Source organism: Phocoena sinus, chromosome 3 (assembly GCF_008692025.1).
Source record: "Phocoena sinus isolate mPhoSin1 chromosome 3, mPhoSin1.pri, whole genome shotgun sequence".
Lineage (NCBI taxonomy): Eukaryota > Metazoa > Chordata > Mammalia > Artiodactyla > Phocoenidae > Phocoena > Phocoena sinus.
In genome coordinates, this window is record NC_045765.1 from 17,956,162 (window position 1) to 17,977,766 (window position 21,605).

Below are 21,605 nucleotides of genomic sequence, written 5' to 3' on the forward strand. Positions count from 1 at the left end.
AGCTAAAAACGGATACAAATTAATATATATACAAAACAGAAACAGACTCACAGATATAGAAAACAAATTTGTGGTTAACAAAAGGGAGAGGGGGGGCTTCCCTGGTGGCGCAGTGGTTGAGAATCCGCCGGCCGATGCAGGGGACACGGGTTCGTGCCCCGGTCCAGGAAGATCCCACATGCCGCAGACCGGCTAGGCCCGTGAGCCATGGCCGCTGAGCCTGCGCGTCCGGAGCCTGTGCTCCGCAACGGGAGAGGCCACAACAGTGAGAGGCCTGTGTACCGCAAAAAAAACAAAAACAAAAACAAAAGGGAGACGGAAGAGGGGTATGGGATTAACAGATACAAATTAGGGGTATGGGATTAATAGATACAAACTACCATATATAAAGTAGGTAAGCAACAGGGAAATACTGTATAGCACAGGGAATTACACCCATTATCTGGTAATAGGGAATGTAATCTGAAAAAATACTGAATCACTATGCTGTACACCTGAAACTAACACAATACTGTAAATTAGCCATACTCCAATAAAAAAAAGAACAAAATGCTATAAAAAGGAACTTTTAAAAATAAAAAAGAGCTCCAACTAACTCGTACTTCAGAGAAAGACAGAATAAAGAACACAGTAAAGAAGGCATTCTGAAAGAAATAATAAAAAATTTTCCAGAACTCTATGGCATGTTCTTCCAGACTGAAGTGCCCACCACAATTAACGAAAAAAATTTCCATATCAAGGCATATCATCCTAACATTTCAGAATACAAGAAATAAAGAAACTTTAAAAAATGTTTCCAGAGATAAAACAAAACCCAAAACAGGGCACTTGCAAAGGATCAGTAATAAGAATGGCATTAGAAAGTTCAAAAGCCATACAACACTACACAACAGGGTACTGTATTTATACCTTAGAGGGGAACTGATTTGTAACTAAGAATTTTCTATCCAACCGAATTATTAATCATGTGAGAGGGCAGAATAAAGAGTTTCAGCTATCTGAGGCCTCAAAAATTTTACTTCCCATGCACCACTTCTGGGGAAGCTATTGGAGGATGTGTCCCACCAAAACAAAGGAGAGATAGGGATCAGGAAGTGGGCTCCAACTCCAGAGAGAGGTGAAGGAAATCCCCAGGAAAACGCTGGAGCGAGGTCCAGGATAAGGTCTCTGCATCAGGTATGGGGGCAGCCAGTCCAGATGTGAGCAGGGCTGAGGCGCCAGGAGACAATCAAGGTGATGGAACAGCTAAGACATTTGGATGCAGTGAGAGAAGACTTAGATACCTGGCAGAAACCTTAGGGTTTAATTAGCAATAAGGATGTGGAAAACTGCTCCCTCCTTAAAACAAACAACAAAGACCAAAACTCTAACAAATAAAAGACAAGTGTTGTTAACTCTAGGGACAAAAAGTTGAAAGGAAAAGAAATATAATCATGGTGTAAATATAGGCTTAGCTGTGAAAAGCGTTTACAGGGTCACGATGACGTAAAACACACTATGGACACTGATCCAAACCAATTACATTGTAACTATACTGGGAGGACAGGGGGACAGGAAAGGTGGCAGGTGAAGGGCACGATTGGTGAAAAAGAGCTAAATCAGTACCTTATGTCCCAAACTGAAGAAAGATCAACAAATAGAGATCTCATCATATTATTTCAAGATATGGAGATAAACACCAAAATAATAGCTAAAAGAACTGAAAGAATTTGTTCTGGGGAGAGAGAAATAAGAGGGAGGAGGTGGGGGCTCTTTTTTAGTAAGTATTTGTAAAACTATTTGATCCTTGATAAAAATACAAAACAGATCGACCAACTTATTCAGCAAATTGCAGAACAATATATGTACAAGATGATCCTGTTTTTGAAAAATATAAGTTAAAAAGGACGTAAGTATAGACAGATATGCTGGTATTAGCATCAGTAAGAAAATGTGTCAGTGTAAAGTTAGGAAGGAAACACACCCAACTGCCATCACTGGCCTCCTCCAGGTGACAGGTGGGCTGGGGACTTCCATTCAATTTTTTGAATTATACAAGGTAAAAATTGGTGGGAATCCAGGTGTTTTATTTTTCAAGTAATTAAATTTTATGTTTAGAACAAAACCATCTTAGTAAGCAAAACCAAATGTGTGTATTTATGCCTATTGTATAGTATACAGAAAAAAGGACAGGAAAAGTTCACAGAAAACCGTTAACAGGCTTAAAGGGATAACTGCAGTTCATCACCTCTTGGGACCTGGAGGGGTGGTGGGTGTGTAAACAGGTGCCTTATCTACCTTTCCCACAATGACCACGTGGTACTTTCACAGCAGACACAAAGTCTGGCAGACTCACAAATGTGTGAACAGGAGGGCATAAGACAAGGGGAGGGACACCCAGTGGGGAGGTAAATGGGATGGAGAGGTGGTTGGCGGAATCATGCTGGGCAAACCAAAACTTTCTCGGACCTTCTGGTCCGCAGGCATGGGCCTAAACCACAGGGACGGAACATCACCTAACACAGGCACGTGCATGCTGCAGCTCTTACAAGACCCCCTAAAATGGGAGGATATTGCTGCCCCATGTATGTCTGGGCCCAAGAGGGGAGATACAAGCAAGACAAACTGTTTCCTTTTACAAAATTAATAAGGCCTGACATAATGAAGCCTAATAATCTGGGAACTTATTCTCAGTTAAGACTTTAATACAAAATGTATTTAAGAGAAATTAGGAGTGCCTTAATTTATATAAAGGTCTGTGAATATTTTTGAAGAGAAACAGAATGTTATGCTGGGAAATCTTTATTTTTAATTAAAAAGACCAATGTTACTATTTTTAAAGCAAGTTTGTCAACAGTATTTATATAATTTAAACTGAACACTTGGCGGCAGCAAAGGCTGTATTTTAAATGACTGAAGGCTGGTCAGGAATCTTTGTGCCAGGTGCCCAACAGGCACTGGGAGGGCCAGGACTGGCCTCAGGCTGCAGACCTCACTCAGGCCTCAGGCCTCATGCTCACAAGGGGCAAGAGTTTGGCCCTCTCTGGATTGGTGGGCTCTGCTACTGTGTTAGGTCTCTGATCAGTGGCTGTGATGGAAACAGCCTTTCCTGGCACCCAACAGATCCAAAAGAATTACTACTACTACACCATCAAAAATCTCTCTATTCTTTTTTGTATGAAAAGGCTTCATTGTTTTTGTCTCACTATCTTCTTCCCCCCACAGATTTCAGTTCAGAGAAAATACAACTTCTTGCTGTTGAAACACAATATTGAAAGACAGTCTGTCAACAAAATTAGTATAGTAATAATTTAAGGAATGCTAAGAATGTTTTCAATAAAACTATCTCTGCCTCTAGTCTCACTCAACATTATAGTTGCTAAAAAACCAAACAAACAAAAAACCAAACAAAAAAACACAACTCTATCATAATCTGCCCACACAGCAGTACAAGTGAAGAAAATAACAAAAACTCATAAAACCAGCTTAGAGAATCTCTCTCTGGTTTTTAAATATGTACCCCCTGACAGGCAACACCATCATTCAAATTCCAGCCTTGGCCTAGTCAAAAGGTCCGCCTGGAACCTTTCCGAAAGCTCCCACCAGTATGGCTGGGATGCTGGAGTGGTAGAATTTTACGATGTAAGCAATGAACATTTGGGCCATAATTCACATAAGACTTCTCAAGCAACTGTATCATATACTACTTGGCCTCTAACTTTCCCCCACCCCAAGTCCAAATTCCTTGCTCACTAAAAATGGGATTTCAAATATAGAAAAACTATTAACACCAGGTAAATCTGGGTAAAGAGTAAAGTTCTTTGTCCTATTCTTGCAATTTTTCTCTAAGTTTTAAGTTACTTTCAAATAAAAACTTAAAAAAAAAGAAGTATTTTTCTGCAGTACTAGTCTGAACAGCTGGCTCATGCCTGCATCCAGGGTGGCTCACATGGGCCCAGGCAAACCAGGCATTCCACAAATGTCTTCTAATCTCAACTATATTTGGAAGAGTAACATGATCCCATAGTTTATTTGGATTTTCGACATTGACAAATTTTTAAAAAATATTATGTTCTTTTGTAACTGGAGATTATGACAACGAAATGATTGTGATTAAAAAACAAAACAAAACAATATGGTATCACTACTTACTCTATGAATTATACCAGCTGAATGTAGATGTTTAATACCACAGAGCATCTGGTAAAGAAGGTAGGACATTCTTTCATGGTCCAACTCCATATGAATAACCTGACATAAGTTAGCATCCATTAATTCCATAACCAAATACCTGGGGAAATAAATGATCAGCCATGTACACATGAAAATTATCCAAAATTCCTTTATGGTTATTAAACTAGAATTTTTATGAAATAGTAATAACTTACCACCTAGTCACTGCACTGGCTAAAGTAAAAAGATAACTTGTTTTCCCTAAACATTTAAAGGTATCTTGAAAAGAAGCAAATGTATAATGAAAGTTTGTAAAAGTTTTCAAAAAATGAAAACAACTAACAACAAAATGCCTTTCAAGTTAAATACAAAACAATTTTTATATCATAGTAAATAGAATCTCAAACATTCAAATTCTCCTATATTTAAACATTTTTGCTATTGGATCATTCTTACCAATATAGAAACCATGCTGTTATTGCTCTCAGCTTAAGAAAACTTTGACCTTACTTCCCCCACCAGCTACCATCCTATATTTTTGCTCCCTATGCAAGCAAAACTCCCCAAAGAGGTGTCTATACTTATCATCTCCAATTTTTTCTCCCATTTTTCCTTAATCCCACTTTAATCAGGCTTTTGCCCCCACCACTTTGCTGAAACTGTCCTCAAGGCTCCATGTCAGCCTTCCGTGTTGCTAAATCCAGTGGCCAGTCCTACAATCCTGGCTGACTGTGCCCTTTTCCTATCCCCAGCTTCTTACTGTTGAAGTGCCAGCACTCGGTCCTTGGTCTTCTTTTCTCTAACTGTACTTACAATCTTGGTGATCTCTGGTCTCTGGTCTCAAGACTTTAAATACCATCTATAGACTGACAACTACCAAATTAATACCTTCAACCCAGATCCCCCTGCTGAACTCCAGGCTCATTTATCTAACTGCCTATTTCACAGCTCCACTTGGGTGTCCAACAGACATCTTGAACTAAAACTGAGTTCCTGATTCTACCCTACCTCGCAATCTGTTCTGACTGTAGCCTTCCACATCTCAGTTGAGAGCACTTTTATCCTTCTGGTGTTCAGGCCAAAACTCCAAGTGTTGCTCTCAGCTCCTCTTTCTCTCATACCACACATTCTCTCTAGGAGCAAACACTGGGGTTCTACCTTCAAAACAGTGTCAGCAACCTATCTCTTGCCTTTACCATCACTATCACCCCTCTGGTCTAAATGCAGCCATCATAATCTCACCTGAATTGCTGCAATAGCCTCCTGACTGGTGTTCTGTGTCCTACTCCTAACAGTGGGTTCTCGACCCAGAAACCAAAGTTATTCTTTTAAAACATAAGTCAGATAAGCTTACTCTTCCTGTTGAAAGTCTTACTGACTTGTAAAGGAAAATCCTTACAATGGCCTAGAGGCCCAGCAGTGTCTGGCCCTGTCACTTCTTTGAACCCACCTCTTCAACTTTCCTCTGCTTCCTCTGATCCAGCCACACTGGCTCTTGCTGTTCTTATAACACAACAGGCACACTCCCTCTTCTGCTCCTTTACACTGCCTGTTCCTTCTATCTTGATACTACCTTCCCCCAAATATCTGTAGGACTAACCTCCTCACTTCCTTGAAGGCTTTCTTCACATGTCACCAATCCAGTGAGGTCCTTCCCTAACTACTCTACCTAAAGTTGCAACCTGACTCCTAACGCCCAGCACTTCTGAACCCCCTTACCCAGCTCCATTTCTTCTACAACATTTGCCACACATCCTAATGAATGAAATCATTTCCTTATTTGTTATGTTGACTGTCTATCTTCCCTGGCTTTCCTGCAAGCTCTAGGAAGAAATATTACCACCTGCAATTCTTAAAAAATGAAAGGGATTTTTGCTGTTTCGGTCACTAAAGTATGCCAAGTTCAAGAGACTGTCTAGCACACAGTTGGCAATCAAATATTTGTTTGTTTGTTTTTTTGGCCTCACCATGTGGCTTGCGGGCTGAAAGCATGGCGTCCTAACCACCACACTGCCAGGGAATTCCTGGCAATCAAATATTTGTTGAATGAATGAATGAATACATGAATAAATTTAGGATAAAGTTGTGTATTATATCTCAATAATAAATTAATATCTCATTTCATCATTACTAAGATAATTCTATTTCACATTTTGGAAGTTTAATGACTTACCCATTTCAAATAATAATTATAAACACCTAAACCCTACAATCTTGGGGACTAGAGAAAAACATGTTATATTTTATATTTCAGTAAAGGAAATCAGCAGCATTAATGGCACTGTCTGCTCTGAAGAATTATTTTCAGTCATCCTTTATCTGCTGTAGAAATGATAACCATCTAGGCACAAATAGTTGAATATTATTATTCATTTTCCTTAATATTTCTCTTCCACAGAGAAAAGTGGCTAGGATACCATTTAAAAATGTGTTCTCACCTATATTTCCTAAGTAAAAAAGCAGTTACTTTCTAAATTTTCACTCTTTGATGAGCAGTGTATTACTGAATAAAAATTATACTTACACATCTTGAAATTCTTCTAGAGTTTTCTGTGGTGTAAACACATTTAACAAACTAATTATCTGAAAAGAGAAAATTATATCTCAGCATGTCAAATGACTCTACTTGATTATAAAAATTAAGTTTAACATTAAAGTGTGTTAAAACTAGAAAAAAAATCATAGCAGAGCTTTGTATTTATTATTATTGTTTTTACCAAAACATTCTATTACACAGCATTTGAAAAAAGCTAAATGATTAGGATTCTCAACTTGGAAATAATATGCACTTTTAATCAAATCACTTTTATGTGTCCCCAGTAACTTATTACTATAGAATTTTAACACATAATGTCTTTCTAGCTCTGAACATAAAAAAGTAGCAATTACAAGTAGAAAAACACTAAATAAAGCAATATGTTAACTCTGAAAACTTAAACACAATATCCAAATTTCTAAAAAGTTTTGGAATGTAAAGGCTAAGCTTATATTTTTGGTATGATAAAGATGAAATGCCTCATAGCATTACCTATTAACATTACCTTTACGTAAGGAGGATTCAAGAACTGACCCCACCACAGACCTTGGTCCTGGCACCCCAATGGTTAAACAATGAATTCTGCTGCTTGAGCATCAAACACACGTCCTCAATCATTTCAAATGACTGAGGGAAAGATGAATTATTCAGTATATAGGATTGGAGTGGCTGGCTAGCCAAGGGGGAAAAAAACTAGATTCATACTTCAATCTTTACACCAAGATAAACTCAAAATGGAACAACAATTTAAATCTAAAACATGAAACCATGAAACATTAAAATATGAATAAACATTTATACAATTCTGGTGTAGAAAAGCCTTTTCTAAGCATGACAGGAAACCTAGGAGATTTGATTATGTTAAACACAACAACAAAAATCAGTATGACAAAAACAACCTAAATTAGGTCAGATGGAAAAGTGAGGGTTGACAGCTTTAATATACAAAGATCTTCTATAGATGCATAAGAAAGAAACCAACAGTCCTAGAGAAAAATGGACAAAGGCCATGAAAAACAAACTCTCAATAAATAAAAATAAATGGCTAATAGAGATATGGAAAGAAAATCAACCTCACAAATAAAAATAAGGTATCATTTGTCATCTCTCAGTTTGGTAAGGTAAAACAAATCAACAGTATGTAGCTCTGGGGTATTTTGAAATAAAAGACATACTCAGATACTCAATAAAAGTGTAAAATTGACAGTCTTCCTTGAGGTTAATTTGTCAGTATATATTATTAAAACCAAAAGTATGCATAGTCTTTGACCCAGCAATCTTGGCCAAGGAATTCACCTGGACAAGTGTGCAAAGATGCAATGTATAAGGATGTTCACTGCAGCACTGCTTATAATAGCAAAAAACTGGAAACAATCTAAATATCTGATAATTGGTGATTGGTTAAATGAATTACTGTGCATCTGTACTATGTAGCCATTTAAAAAATGGTTTATATCTATGTTCATTAATGTATATGAGATCTAGCAACATTCCACTAGGGAAAAAGCAGGATGTGTAATAACATAACTGAGCTTATTTATGTATGTGTGTATATATATGCATAAGAATGCTCACCAAAATGTTAATAATAGTGGGTGGTGGGATTCAAGGATTTTTCTTTCTTGTTTATACTGTTTGAATTAAAAATAATAATAAACATTTTTTTGTAACCTGAAAAAAAAACTTTTTTACTTTTTGTTTTAAACCTGTAAAATAAAGCATGCATTGGAGAATTTAAAAACAAACTCAAACCACAGACTCAAAAGATTGAACCTATCTTAGTTTTGTGTTTAATGTCCCTACACCAGAAAAATCCAGCATAAATGTTACAACAAAAGGAGCCATATAGAGTTGAGTGTACTTTTAAATACTTATCCCCCCCACCCCGTAACAAAAAGAGGTCACATGGGAGGGGATCTCCAAAGCCCCTGCCAGACTTAACATTTTATAATTTTATAACATGGCAAGGTTATCAAAATCATGTTCAAAATAATGCTCAGGCATCAGTAGTAGAACATAAAATGGGCCTGAGTACCTCATTTTCTAGAGATATACTGTTTTTCCTTAAAATTTACAATGCTTTGATTTCTGTAGAGATGCCAAGTACAACTATCTTGAATATAACATCATCTAATAACATTTATTTAAATAAATGTGAATATGTAAAAGCTACTTATAGAACAACGTTTTTCTAAAAAGTATTTGGATATTTCTCAATTTGCTAGGTCAATACTGTTGCCATTTTATACACAGGGAAACAGTGAAAACCAAATGGTTACAAGGTTAATTGACATTCCCATCTGTGTTGAGTGACCTAAATTCCTATGGACAATGATGCCTCTTGCTGACTTCAGTATCTCCAATGTTGACTGAAAATTCTGTCAATAAAATATAACCATTTAAATAGTATTTTTATCACTAGTTTACCCTAGGTCTAAACTCATTGTATCTCCAAAGACCCAGATGATTATGGCAGCATTGACAACATTAAAGTATTAGAGGAAATATAGACATAACTTACATTTTTATGATTGACACATTTTAAGAGGACAAGTTCACGATAAGCTCTCTTTGCATGAGTCTGATTCTGAAAAGGACGGCTTAGTTTCTTGACTGCAACATTTATCCCAAGAACTGTATCAAAAGCAGCACTATAATTGAGAAATATAGGCAACCCATTAGGATGATTTTGGAATATACAGCAATGCAGAATGTACATTCAATGTATTATCTTTTTAAATGAATAACAAATAAGGAAAAATCTGCTTGCTTCCACTCTGGTACTTCTGCACATTAAGAGCAAGGTGAGTTGGCTAAGAGTGCAGGACGAACGGACTCCTCTGCAGAGGCGCCACCATGGCAGCTGAAGCTAGGATAGGATTCAGCAATCCTTTGCACATGGACGTCTCATTATATTAGTTGAGATTATTATGTTCAGAACCAAGTAATTTAATACAGAGCATGTAAGACTGCTCAGGAAACAAAATCTTCAGTTTAAATATGCCAATAAGTTGAAAAAAAGTCACTGGTATCACAGAATGAAATATAAGTATATTTTGGAGTATCACAGTGGAGAAAATGGTTTGAACTCATGAGATGGATATAATAAATCTAGATTTTGATTGATTGTGTTTTTCCCAGATGTAAGAATCTAAAAGAAAAACAGAAACCAAAATCTCAGTTCATGGTAAATCCCCAAGATACAAAATCCCTAACATAAGCAATTGCTATACATAAAATTCTGCTAGAAATACCTCCTCATACTACTATGGTTAAGAAATAAAATCCTCTAGGTCTGTGTTTCCAGAATCTCAAGTTCCCAGCTGAAATTTATGATTGATTTTCCTCCAGAAAATAGACAGGAAAAATTGAGTACCTTCTGTACTAGTTTCAAGCTAGCACTAACAGTATGATTGCTGTCACTGTTACCTTTTGGCTCGTCATCAGGGGTTAAAAGCTGCTAAAGACCATCTGAGAACCTAAGCACCATTTAAAATACTGCTTCTATTTATTTATTCTATTCAGTTTATAACACTGTTTACACTTATTCACTTCTATTAATTTTTTTTTGCCAAAAAACCCAAACTTAATTCAATTTTAACTTTTTAAAATTGAAGGCTGTCTGCTGTAGCATTTGGTTAAGAATTATTAGAAGCTTCATGTTACTTTGGAATTACTTTTTCTTTAATTCACATTATGTGTTCATGTATACACAAATGTAAAATCACGTGCCCAGGGACTTCCCTGGTGGTCCAGTGGTAAAGAATCCACCTTCCAATTCAGGGTACTTGGGTTCAATCCCTGGTTAGGGAACTAAGATCCCACATGCTGTGGGGCAACTAAGCCCGTGTGCCACAACTACTGAGCTCACATGCCGCAAACTGCAGAGTCCACGTGCTCTGGAGCCTATGGGCCACAAGTAGAGAGAAGCCCGCATGCCACAAGGAAAGATCCCACACGCCTCAATGAAGACCCTGAGTGCCACAACTAGGGCCTGATGCAGCCAAAAAATAATAAAGAAAATTAATTAATTAATTAAAATCACATGCCCATATGCAAATGTAATATTCATATGGATTATAAAATGTCAAAAATAAATCTATTTGTGAAACAAATCATTAATTAATACATGCACATGTGATTTGTACTTATATATATATATTTCTCGGTCTTGAGAATTTAAAAACAGACACACCTTTTTTGGTCTCAAAAGTTTTTGTCTAATGAGCCAAATGGACCAATTCTGAATATCTGAGCGGACTCATGCTTCCCCATTCCTAGTTCCAACTCCAGGAGGAGCTACCTTCAGTTATTCCTGGTTTTACTTCTTTTAGTAATATCTCAACTCCAAAGAATATACTTTTATCACTATCTCCTCATTTATCAACTTCAGAAATTAGCTATTTACTCCCCATTATGAACACTGAGGATTTAGTCACTTCGTTGAAACCCCCAACTCCTCCTAGTTTTTTGTTCTCATGTTATTATTATTATTATTTGTTGTTGTTGGTACGTGGGCCTATCACTGTTGTGGCCTTTCCCGTTGCGGAGCACAGGCTCCGGACACGCACGCTCAGCGGCCATGGCTCACAGGCCCAGCCGCTCCACGGCATGTGGGATCTTTCTGGACCAGGGCATGAACCCGTGTCCCCTGCATCGGCAGGCGGACTCTCAACCACTGCGCCACTAGGGAAGACCTCTCATGTTATTTTTAACTTTTCCCTTGGTCACCCTTGTAACTTTAAATAACATGCCTAAACTTGCTGCATCAACCTTCAAAGGAACCTCTTGCTCCCCACTATGTAAAATGAGAATATTACACTTCATCTCCTTTTTCCTCCAGCTCTCTAATCTCTTTTCCTCCAATTTCTGTCTTAAATGGTCAAGTTTAATAACACATCTTTCAATCCCTATAATTAAATCTTCTGTGTTTCTTCCTTAGGATGTGTCTAAAAGTTGAAAATCGACTTACAGAGTGTAGGTATGTATGTGCACACATGTAAACATTACTAATTTCAGAGCGAGGATTACATTTCATTTCTAAAGATCACATGACCCTTGCCACTCATAAGAGAATGTGATTGTTTCCAGCATTAAGGTTAAATGGATTCTCTTCTAACATTCCGTAAGTTCTCAAACATCATGCTGCTTTAAATTTGTTTTATTCTTAGATCATGATTTTTTCTAACTTTTCTACCACAAGTTTCTAATAAACTTTTTTTTTCTTATTAAGAGAAGACAAATATACCTCTTTAGAGCTGTCACTAGTACTTCTTACCTCCTTACTCACATTATCTATTGTTTGGAATCTATTCCATTTTTCGGAAAGACATTTTTCTTGGGGTTTCAAGGCCTGATGTGTACCTATCGCCCTGGGATTTCTTTTCTCTGGCTTCCACTGTTTCTGGTGTTACATGTTCTTGTATTCTTTCTTGTTGGAGTACACTCTCAAGGAATTTCCTCAGAAAAAAAGGGCATGGAAGATAAATTATGTTACTCTTCCTTTATCCTTGATTGATAGTTTGTCTTCTAAGCTCGAAATCAATTTTCTCTCAGAGCTCCAATGATTTCCAGAGTTGAGTGTTGTTGGTGAGAAGGCGTATGCCTGTCTGGTATTCATTCTTTTGCTTCCTTTTTTGTTCCTCGTCTTAATGATTTATTACAAAGAACCATGTTTTGTCAACAACCCCAAAGCACTCCCCCCCACTAATCACTATCCTTCCTGCCCCCCAAAGGCGATAACTACTGCTGACTTTATTTTTATACTATAATTAAAAAAATATATTTATTTGGCTGTGCTGGGTCTTAGCTGCTGCACGCAGGATCTTCAATCTTCATTGCGGCATGCAGGATCTTTTAGTTGTGGCATGTGGGATCTAGTTCCCTGACCAGGGATCGAACCTGGGCCCCCTCCATTGGGAGCATGGAGTCTTAGCCACTGGACTACCAGGGAAGTCCCCTACTTCTGACTTTTATGATAATCACTTCCTTGCTTTTACCAGCTAAACATGTATCTTCAAGCCCCTGCATCATTTATTTTTGCCTGGTTTTTGAAACTGTCTATGCCTGACTCCTTTCACTCAACATTATATTTGTGAGGTACATCCGTTGTTGTGTGAAGCTATAACTCATTCTGTGTCATCGCTATAATATTCCTTTGTTATGATTATATGACATAATGTTGATAGATACATTGGTTGTTTTCAGTTTGCAAGCAAAAACCATGGTCATAAACATTCTTGTACATGGTTCTGGGCATGCATTTCTGACGAGTAGATAGCTAAAAGTGGTATTACATATAGTTTATTTTAGTAGATAATGCCAAACTCTTTTCTGAAGTGGTTTGTTCTATCAATTTCTAGGCATTCGATTTTTTTGTAGTATATTGACCCTGTGTCCTGCAAGAGGGCCAAGTTTAACAAAAGGGAGATCACAACGGAAGGGGTGGGGGGGCACTAATCCAATCACGAGAACCCTTTAGAAGCAGAGTTTGTTTGGCTGGTGGGAAGAGGGGAAAGTCAGAAAGATCTGAATCCTGAGAAGGACTAGACATGTTGTTGCCTTTAAGATGGAAGGGGGGTCACGTGAGAAGGAATGTGGGAGCCTCTAGGAGCAGAGTGGCCCCTGGCTGATAGAGAGCAAGGGAATGGAATGGAGACCTCTGACCTACAGCTGCAAGGAACTGGGTTCTGCCAAGAACCTGAATGCACTTGAAAGCAAATTCTTCCCCAGAGCCTCCAGATAAGAGGCCAGTCCAGTGACACCTTGATTTCAGCCTTGTGAAATGCCAAGCAGAGAACCCAGGGAAGCCCACCCAGATTTCTGGCCTACAGAACTATGAAATTATAAATGGTTGTTGTTCTGCTTTAAACCACTAAGTTTATGGTAATTTGTTACGCGGCAATAGAAAACAAATACATCCTCTCTTCCATATTTTTCTACCCTTTTGTCTCCCCAGGCTTCATTCTGGATACTTTTTTCCTCACCTATCTTTCAGATCACAATTCTCTCTTCAGTTATATCTAATATGCTTTTAAACCCACCCATTAACTTCATAATTCAATTACTATGTCTTATAGTTCTATAATTTCTATTTAGTTGTTTTAAGTTTTCATTTTCCACCAAAACTTTTTCATACTGTCTTTTATCATCCGGAACATAACATCATAACTCTTTGGAAGTCTGGATCCAATAATGCCAATAACCCCTGTGGATCTGTTTCTTTTCTCTGTTGTTTGTGCTGGATTTTGTGAATGTTGTCCAATCTCCTTGTGTGACTAGTTATTTCTGATTACGTCTTGCACCTTGAACTTGCAAAACTGTTTGCTATCTAGAAATAATTTGATATCCAGTATGATCTATCTTCCTCCAGGTAGAATTTACATTTATTTCTGCTGGGTACCTGGGGGTACTAGCAATTTGGGCTCACCTCACTTTGGGTTCAGCAAATGAGATGATGTGAAGTTAAGTGGCAGTTCCTGCAAGGGCTGGTTTCTTTTTGGTTCATCCTTACTTCTAGGATGCAGCCCTTTATTGGACCCAGTTAAAGCAAAGGAAGTTCACTAAGCCCCTTTAGAGGGCCCTGGACTCCAATCCCTGTCTCCTATAGCCCCACAAAGCAGTCCAAAGGACTCTAAGTCTCCCAGCTGCCCACTCCAGAATTTTCAAATGCCCTCAAGGGAAAGAACACCCCAAATCCTGGGCTCCTCTTACTAGGCTTCTCCTTCCCCAGATACTGGCCTAATAATTCTTCATTTACTTGCTCTCTAGGGGCAAATGCTGAGCATGGGGGTAGGGGTGGGAATGTTAGGAGCCAACTAGCAAAACTGTTTCATAGACACACTTTTAATTAACATCCCTACTTCTAGCCACCCGTTTCATCTTCGTTTTTTGTATCTGGCATCTGTATACTCACCACCTCTTTGGAGTTCTACTATAGATAGGTTCTCTTCTTTGTGGCAAATGTCTTACCTACTTATTCTCACTTCCTCTGCAGAAACTTGTTAAATGCTCTCATATCCACTGATTACTGCTCTCCTGTCTCTTTGTTTAGGTGTCTGACCTTAAATTAGAAGTTCCAAACTATACATTTTAGAGGTTTAACTATAAAGACACAATGATTTGCCCAAGGTCACTAAGAACTACTGCTATGAGGATCTGAGCTGGACTTAGAACTCAGTTCTCCTGAATCATAGCCTTCCTATGCCTTATAGCATATATCTTCTTTATCACAAAAATTTTGTTGTGGACATTATGTTTATTTATATATACTAACAGAAAACAAAACAGTATAAGAACAGGCCAACATTCATCCTTGTACAGAACTAGAGGAAGCAAAAAGGAATAAGAGCTATACCAACCATTTCATGTTAAGGTTGTAACTGTCACTTCTAAGCATTGTCAGATCTAATATTACACTTTATTTTAAACACTTCATAAAAGATGCTCAACATTGTTGATTATTAGAGAAATGCAAATCAAACCTACAATGAGGTACCACCTCATACCAGTCAGAATGGCCACCATTAAAAAGTCTACAAGGGGGCTTCCCTGGTGGCGCAGTGGTTGAGAGTCCGCCTGCCGATGCAGGGGATGAGGGTTCGCGCCCCGGTGTGGGAAGATCCCACATGCCGTGGAGCGGCTGGGCCCGTGAGCTATGGCTGCTGAGCCTGCGCATCCGGAGCCTGTGCTCCACAACGGGAGAGGCCACAACAGTGAGAGGCCCGCGTACCGCAAAAAAAAAAAAAAAAAAAAAAAAAAAAGTCTACAAGGGCCTTCCCTGGTGGCACAGTGGTTAGGAATCTGCCTGCCAATGCAGGGGACATGAGTTCGAGCCCTGGTCTGGGAAGATCCCACATGCCGCGGAGCAACTAAGCCCATGTGCCACAACTACTAAGCCTGCGCTCTAGAGCCCGCAAACCCCAACTACTGAGCCCACCCGCCTACAGCCCATGTTCCACAACAACAGAAGCCACCACAATGAGAAGCCCACACACCACAATGAAGAGCAGCCCCTGCTCGCTGCAACTAGAGAAAGCCCGCACGCAGCAATGAAGACCCAACGCAGCCATAAATAAATAAATAAATTTATATATATATAAAAAGTCTACAAATAACAAATGCTGGAGAGGGTGTGGAGAAAGGGAACCCTCCTACACTGTTGGTGGGAATGTAAGCTGGTGCAGCCACTATGGAGAACAGTATGGAGGTTCCTCAAAAAACTAAAAATAGAGCTACCATATGATCCAGCAATCCCACTCCTGGGTATATATAAAGACAAAACTATAATTCAAAAAGATACGTGCACCCCTATATTTATAGCAGCACTATTCACAATAGCCAATACATGGAAACAAAGTAAATGTCCATCTACAGATGAAAGGAAAAGAAGATGTGGGACATATATACAATGGATACTACTCAGCCATAAAAAAGAATGAAATAATGTCATCTGCAGCAACATGGATGGAACGAGATTATCATACTAAGTGAAGTAAGTCAAAAAGAGAAAGACAAATACCATATGATATCACTTATATGTGGAATCTAAAATATGACACAAATGAACCTTTATGAAACAGAAACAGACTCACAGACATAGAGAACAGACTTGCGGTTGCCAAGGGGGAGAGAGGTGGGAGAGGGATGGATTGGGAATTTGGGGTTAGCAGATGCAAACTATTATATGTTAGAATGGATAAATGACAAGGTCCTACTGTATAGCACAGGGAACTATATTCAATATTCTACAATAAACCATAATGGAAAAGAATATTTTAAAAAAAGAATGCATATATACATGTAACTGAACCATTTTGCTGTACAGCAAAAATTAACAACATTGTAAATCAACTATATTTCAATTAAAATTTTTTTTAATAAAAGCAGAAAAAAAAGTTAAGCACTTCGTAGAACTGTTTCATAAAACAAATAGTCCTTACTACTTTGGTTAAACAGCTTGACATTTTAGAAGGAGAGAGAAAAAGTGAATATATATATATGAAAGAAATGTACACACATTTTCCCCATAGAGCTTTAAAACCTTGAAATACTTAATTCTACTAATAACTTAATTTTATAAATACTTCAAATGATAAACATTTTAAAACTTACTTCCTAATTATTTTACTAACAGTTTTAATGAACAACAAAAACATAGAAACAAATAAATCAGACAACTGTAAAAACAATTCAAAATTAGGAGTCAGAATATTTTATTTGGACCCCAGCTCCTCCTTTTAATCCTGTATCAATACCTGCACTTTGGTTTACCTGCACACCTGTCCCTATATCTTTATCAAGCTCTAGTTTAAATAGATGATTAACAAGTTTTGTAAACCACGCATTATTGCTACTATGATATTTTACTTCTCAAAAATGTAAAAACAAATGTATATTAGTTTCCTATTGTTGCTATAACAAATTAGCACAGATTTACTGATTTAAGACACAAATTTATCATCTTACAGTTCTGGAGTGTGTGTGTGTGCACACGTACGCACGTGTGCATCAATTAAACCAATCACACACTCCTTGGTTCGATCAGAGAGAAGGCTCTATTCCAAGCATGAGGTGAGATTATCTGAAGTTCCACAGATAAGTCTCAAAAGATCAGGGATAGTGTCAGGACAGGGACAGAAGAGCAGGGTTTCAGAGGAGACTCCAACCAGGAAATGCAGTGGGGACAAAAGTGATGGGCGTGGGAAAGAACCTGTCATATTTGCAGAGAAGGGACCATTGGAGATAATAAGTTATCTAAAAGTTAGGGCTTGATGGTGGGTATACTCAAGCCCTTCCATCACTGATGAGGAAGAAAGGAGTCTAACTGGCACCATTCATAGTTTCTTGCTCTATCTACACAGCAGAACAAGGTAAAAGATCCTCTCCTTGAACCGTGTATAAAAAGAACACCTTTCTTTTAAGGACCTTAAAGCATAATGCCAATATCCAAGACTCTGTGCAAAACAGAGCCAGGAAAAAATCCTCTGAAGACATGTGGGGGAAGTATCACAGGAAACATTTCTCTCTTGTCAGTCTGGGACTACCATTGCCTGCACCACCACTGCTGCAGTTCAATGGTACCACGAAGTCTCAAGCCTAGAAGGAAGGTGAGGAGTAGTCACCCACCTTCCCGGCTGAGAGGAAGCCAACACAGGCTCTGGTAGAAAGTAACAGTAAAGTAATAATGGAAACCAGGTCTCCAACCATCTAGGCCCAGCTCTCGTGACGGCACCTCCTCTAAAAGCCAAAAGAAAACATCCCAGAAGTCTAAGAATAATTTTCATAATTGCACAAACATTTCTAAAAGAAAGTATCAATAATCTGAATCAAGTTAACTAACCTCTTTTCCATGCATCAGTAAAGTTAACCCAACTAAAATGTTTTGATCTGGTAATGAATAACTGGCTTGGGTTACAAAGTTAAGTGAATAATTACATCAAAGATCACAAAATAAACTCTTAGCTGTGCAAAAGGCTCATTAAGAGCTATTTTAATCAGTTCAAAGACTTCTTTCTTGAGCAGAAAAGGGTGAAACCCAGTTTTTGATCCTTCCTTAAAATCAAAATTCAGGCTATGGAAATGGGGATTTGCAAGACGTGAAATTTAGGATGGTGTTAAAATTTTAGCCTCTACATGTATGTGAAGAGAAAGTTGCTCATACAAATGTTAATAAAATTGTCATAAAATTATTTAAATGAAAATACTAAGAGTTAAGTGAAAGTACAGTTAAGACTATATCAATATATAATGTAAGTTACAAGAAAATGACAACATATTTTAATGCATAACGTGAAAATATTTCATATAATACTATAGTATCAGGGGTTAAATATCCATTAAAAATGACAAATATCCTTAAGTTAAGGCACCTTTCAGTTTACATTTTTTTTCAAAAAAATTTTTATTAAGGGGGGATTCACATAAACATAAAATGAACCATTTTAAAGTGAACAATTCAGTAGCATTTAGCACATTCACAGTGTTGTGCAATCACCACCTTTAAGTAACCCCAAAAGATTTTCATCACCCCAAAAGGAAACTCCATACCCATTATGAAGTTGCTCCCCATTCCTCTCTCCCCCTTGCCCTTGTTACCACCAATCTGCATCTTTCTCTATGGATTTACCTACTTTGGATATTTCACATAAATGGACTCATATAATAATACTACCTTTTATGTTTGGCTTCTTTCACTTAGCATGTTTCTGAGGATCATCTATGTTGTAGCATATATCAGTGTTTCATTTTTTTTATGAATAATATTCCATGTATGTATATAACACAGCTTGTGTATCCATTCATTTATTGATAGACATTTGGGCTGTTTCCACCTTTTGGCTATTGAGAATAGTGCTGCTATGAACATTTGTATACAAGTCTTTTTTGAACATCTGTTTTTAATTCTTTTGGGAATATATCTAGGGATATTTACTGGGTCATGTAATAATTCTATGTTTAACTCGTTGAGGAACCGTCAAACTGTTTTCCACAAGTGGCTGCACCATTTTACATTCTCGCTGGCAATGTATGAGGGTTGTAATTTCTTCACATCCCTGCCAACCTTTGTTATTTTCCATTTTGTTGATTATGACCACCTAGTGGGTATGAAGTAGTACCTCACTGTGGTTTTGATTTGCATTTCCCAAATGGCTAACAATGAGCATCTTTTCATGTGTTTATTGGCCATAAATCTTCTTTGGGGAAATGTCTATTCAAGTCCTTTGCCTGTTTTTTTTTTTTTTAATTGGGTTGTTTGATGAGAACCTACTGTATAGCACAGGGAACTCTACTCAGTGCTCTGTGGTGACCTAAATGAGAAGGAAATCCAAAAAGGAGGGGATATATGTATACGTATAGCTGATTCACTTTGTTACACAGCAGAAACTAACACAACATTGTAAAGCAACTATACTCCAATTAAAAAAAAAAGATGCTTTTACCTAAAAATAAATAAATTGGGTTGTTTGTTTGCTGTTGAGTTGTAGGAGTTCTTTATATTCTGAATATTAGACTCTTACCAGATACACGATTTGCAAATATTTTCCCATTTGTGGGTTGTTTTTTCACTCTCTTGACAGTGTTCTTTGATACACAAAAATTTTTAATTTTGATAAAGTCCAATTTCTTCTTTTGTTGCTCATGCTTTTGGTGTAATTTCTAAGAATTCAAAGTCATGACGCTTCCCCCTTTGTTTTCTTCTAAGAGTTTTATGGTTTTAACTCTTACATTTAGGTCATCGATCAATTTTGAGTTAACCTTTTACATGATGTGAGGTAGGAGTCCAACTTCATTCTTTTGTATGTGGGTATCCAGTTGTCCCAGCACCATTTGTTGAAGAGACTGTTCTTTCCCCACTGAATAATCTTGGCACGCTTTTTGAAAATCAACTGGCCACAGATGTATGGGTTTATTTCTGGACTCTTAGTCTTTAAAATTCTTTAAAAATTCAGAACTTTCCATCTTATAATTCTACCACTGCTTTTACCAGAGGAGGTTTAGCTTATAACTGTTTATTTGGGAACTTTCATTTCAAAACTAGAATTTTTTTTAATGAAAAATATACACCCATAATGAGTAAATTCATTATTAAACATTTCTTTAAAAAACAAAGATGAGAAGTAGTATATGAAAACTGGAAATCAAAACTAATCTCTGAAAAACAGTATTTTCTAAAGTAGCATGTAATTTTATTGTCATTTACACCATGCTGTAATGAAGTCATTAATTTTAACTGCAAAACCCTTGTAAAGCTCTCCATTATACAATTAATTATGAATTTCCAGTCAAGCTCTTAATGTGGTTATTACATTAAATGTCCTTGATATCAGTCTTGCTTAATTCCCTATGTCAAATTACCATCCAGTTTCAAATAAGAGATGGGTTATAAATCAAAAGAATATTTTACTGTCTAGAACTTTTTATTAACATCAAAGCATCCTAATATGAACCATCCATTCACTTTAAAACTTTCCTGGCACACTGGATTTAAGTACCAATATAGCATGTTATCAATTGGAAGTTAAGATCACCACTATTTTAGATGCAAGCCAGGCATTCCTTCCAAACAGCCCCTTCCCCCTCATTAGTTTTTCTGGGAGTCTCTGAACTACCATCTCCTCTCAGCTTCCAGGGCCTCTAACTACCTAAGCCAAAGAAAACAACTAACTTCCCTGATCTCATATCTCTACAACAGAGGATCAATTACTAACCACTGATGCAGATTCTCTAAACTCAACATCTCTAATAAAAATATAAACTCTCCTACCAGACCATCCAAGAGTTCTCTTTTACTTGAATCCCCTTTACCTACAAGCTCTAATCATTGGGTGTTTAGCTTTACCACAGTTCCTTTTAGATGCAAAGACAATCTTGTTTTTACTAACCAAAAAACGAAGAAAAGATTTTGCCAAAAAACTAAGGGATAAAAAGCTTGGGAAGTGCTGATAACTGTAGTCTAGAAAACATGTGAAAAACTTTACCTTTAGCTGGCCAGTGATGTCGCGGCAGCTGACTGTCTTACCAAGCAAGAGACTAAGGTTCAGGGTCAGACCAACGGTTCTGACGTTCTGGGCTGGACACATAGTTGAAGTGAGACACCAAGGAAGAGACGGCCAGCCCAACCCCTCATACGGCATCCCTTCCTGGTTAATCCATGGGGTGATAATGACACTGACTGGCCTCATCCTGCCAATGAAGGGCAAGGCACTGCAATGACGGCGCCTAGAAATGAATAGGAGTGATTGGGAATAAAAGGGGGAGGGGGGAAAGGTGGCCAGGATGAAGAAATGAATAAAACTCCAAATTTCTGTTACAACTCACTGTCATACCTATTACTCTAATATCATAATGACAGGGGGAATGGAAAAGAAAAAAAAGAGAAAAGAAACAAAGAAAAAAGAAAAATTGCTACCTATTT

General features: G+C 37.6%; 1 protein-coding gene across 3 annotated transcripts in view; it reads right to left on the minus strand.

Moving 5' to 3' along the window:
- The window catches only part of MAPK9 (mitogen-activated protein kinase 9), a 60,905-nt gene that overhangs the window by 18,753 nt on the left and 20,547 nt on the right, over positions 1-21,605 (minus strand). For all 3 annotated transcript variants that reach the window (XM_032627019.1, XM_032627021.1, XM_032627020.1), the window contains 3 exons: positions 9,210-9,339; positions 6,677-6,735; positions 4,132-4,270 (listed from right to left, as the gene is read on the minus strand). In XM_032627019.1, coding sequence (XP_032482910.1) covers positions 4,132-4,270; positions 6,677-6,735; positions 9,210-9,339 — 328 coding nt within the window. The remainder of the gene's footprint in view (positions 1-4,131; positions 4,271-6,676; positions 6,736-9,209; positions 9,340-21,605) is intronic.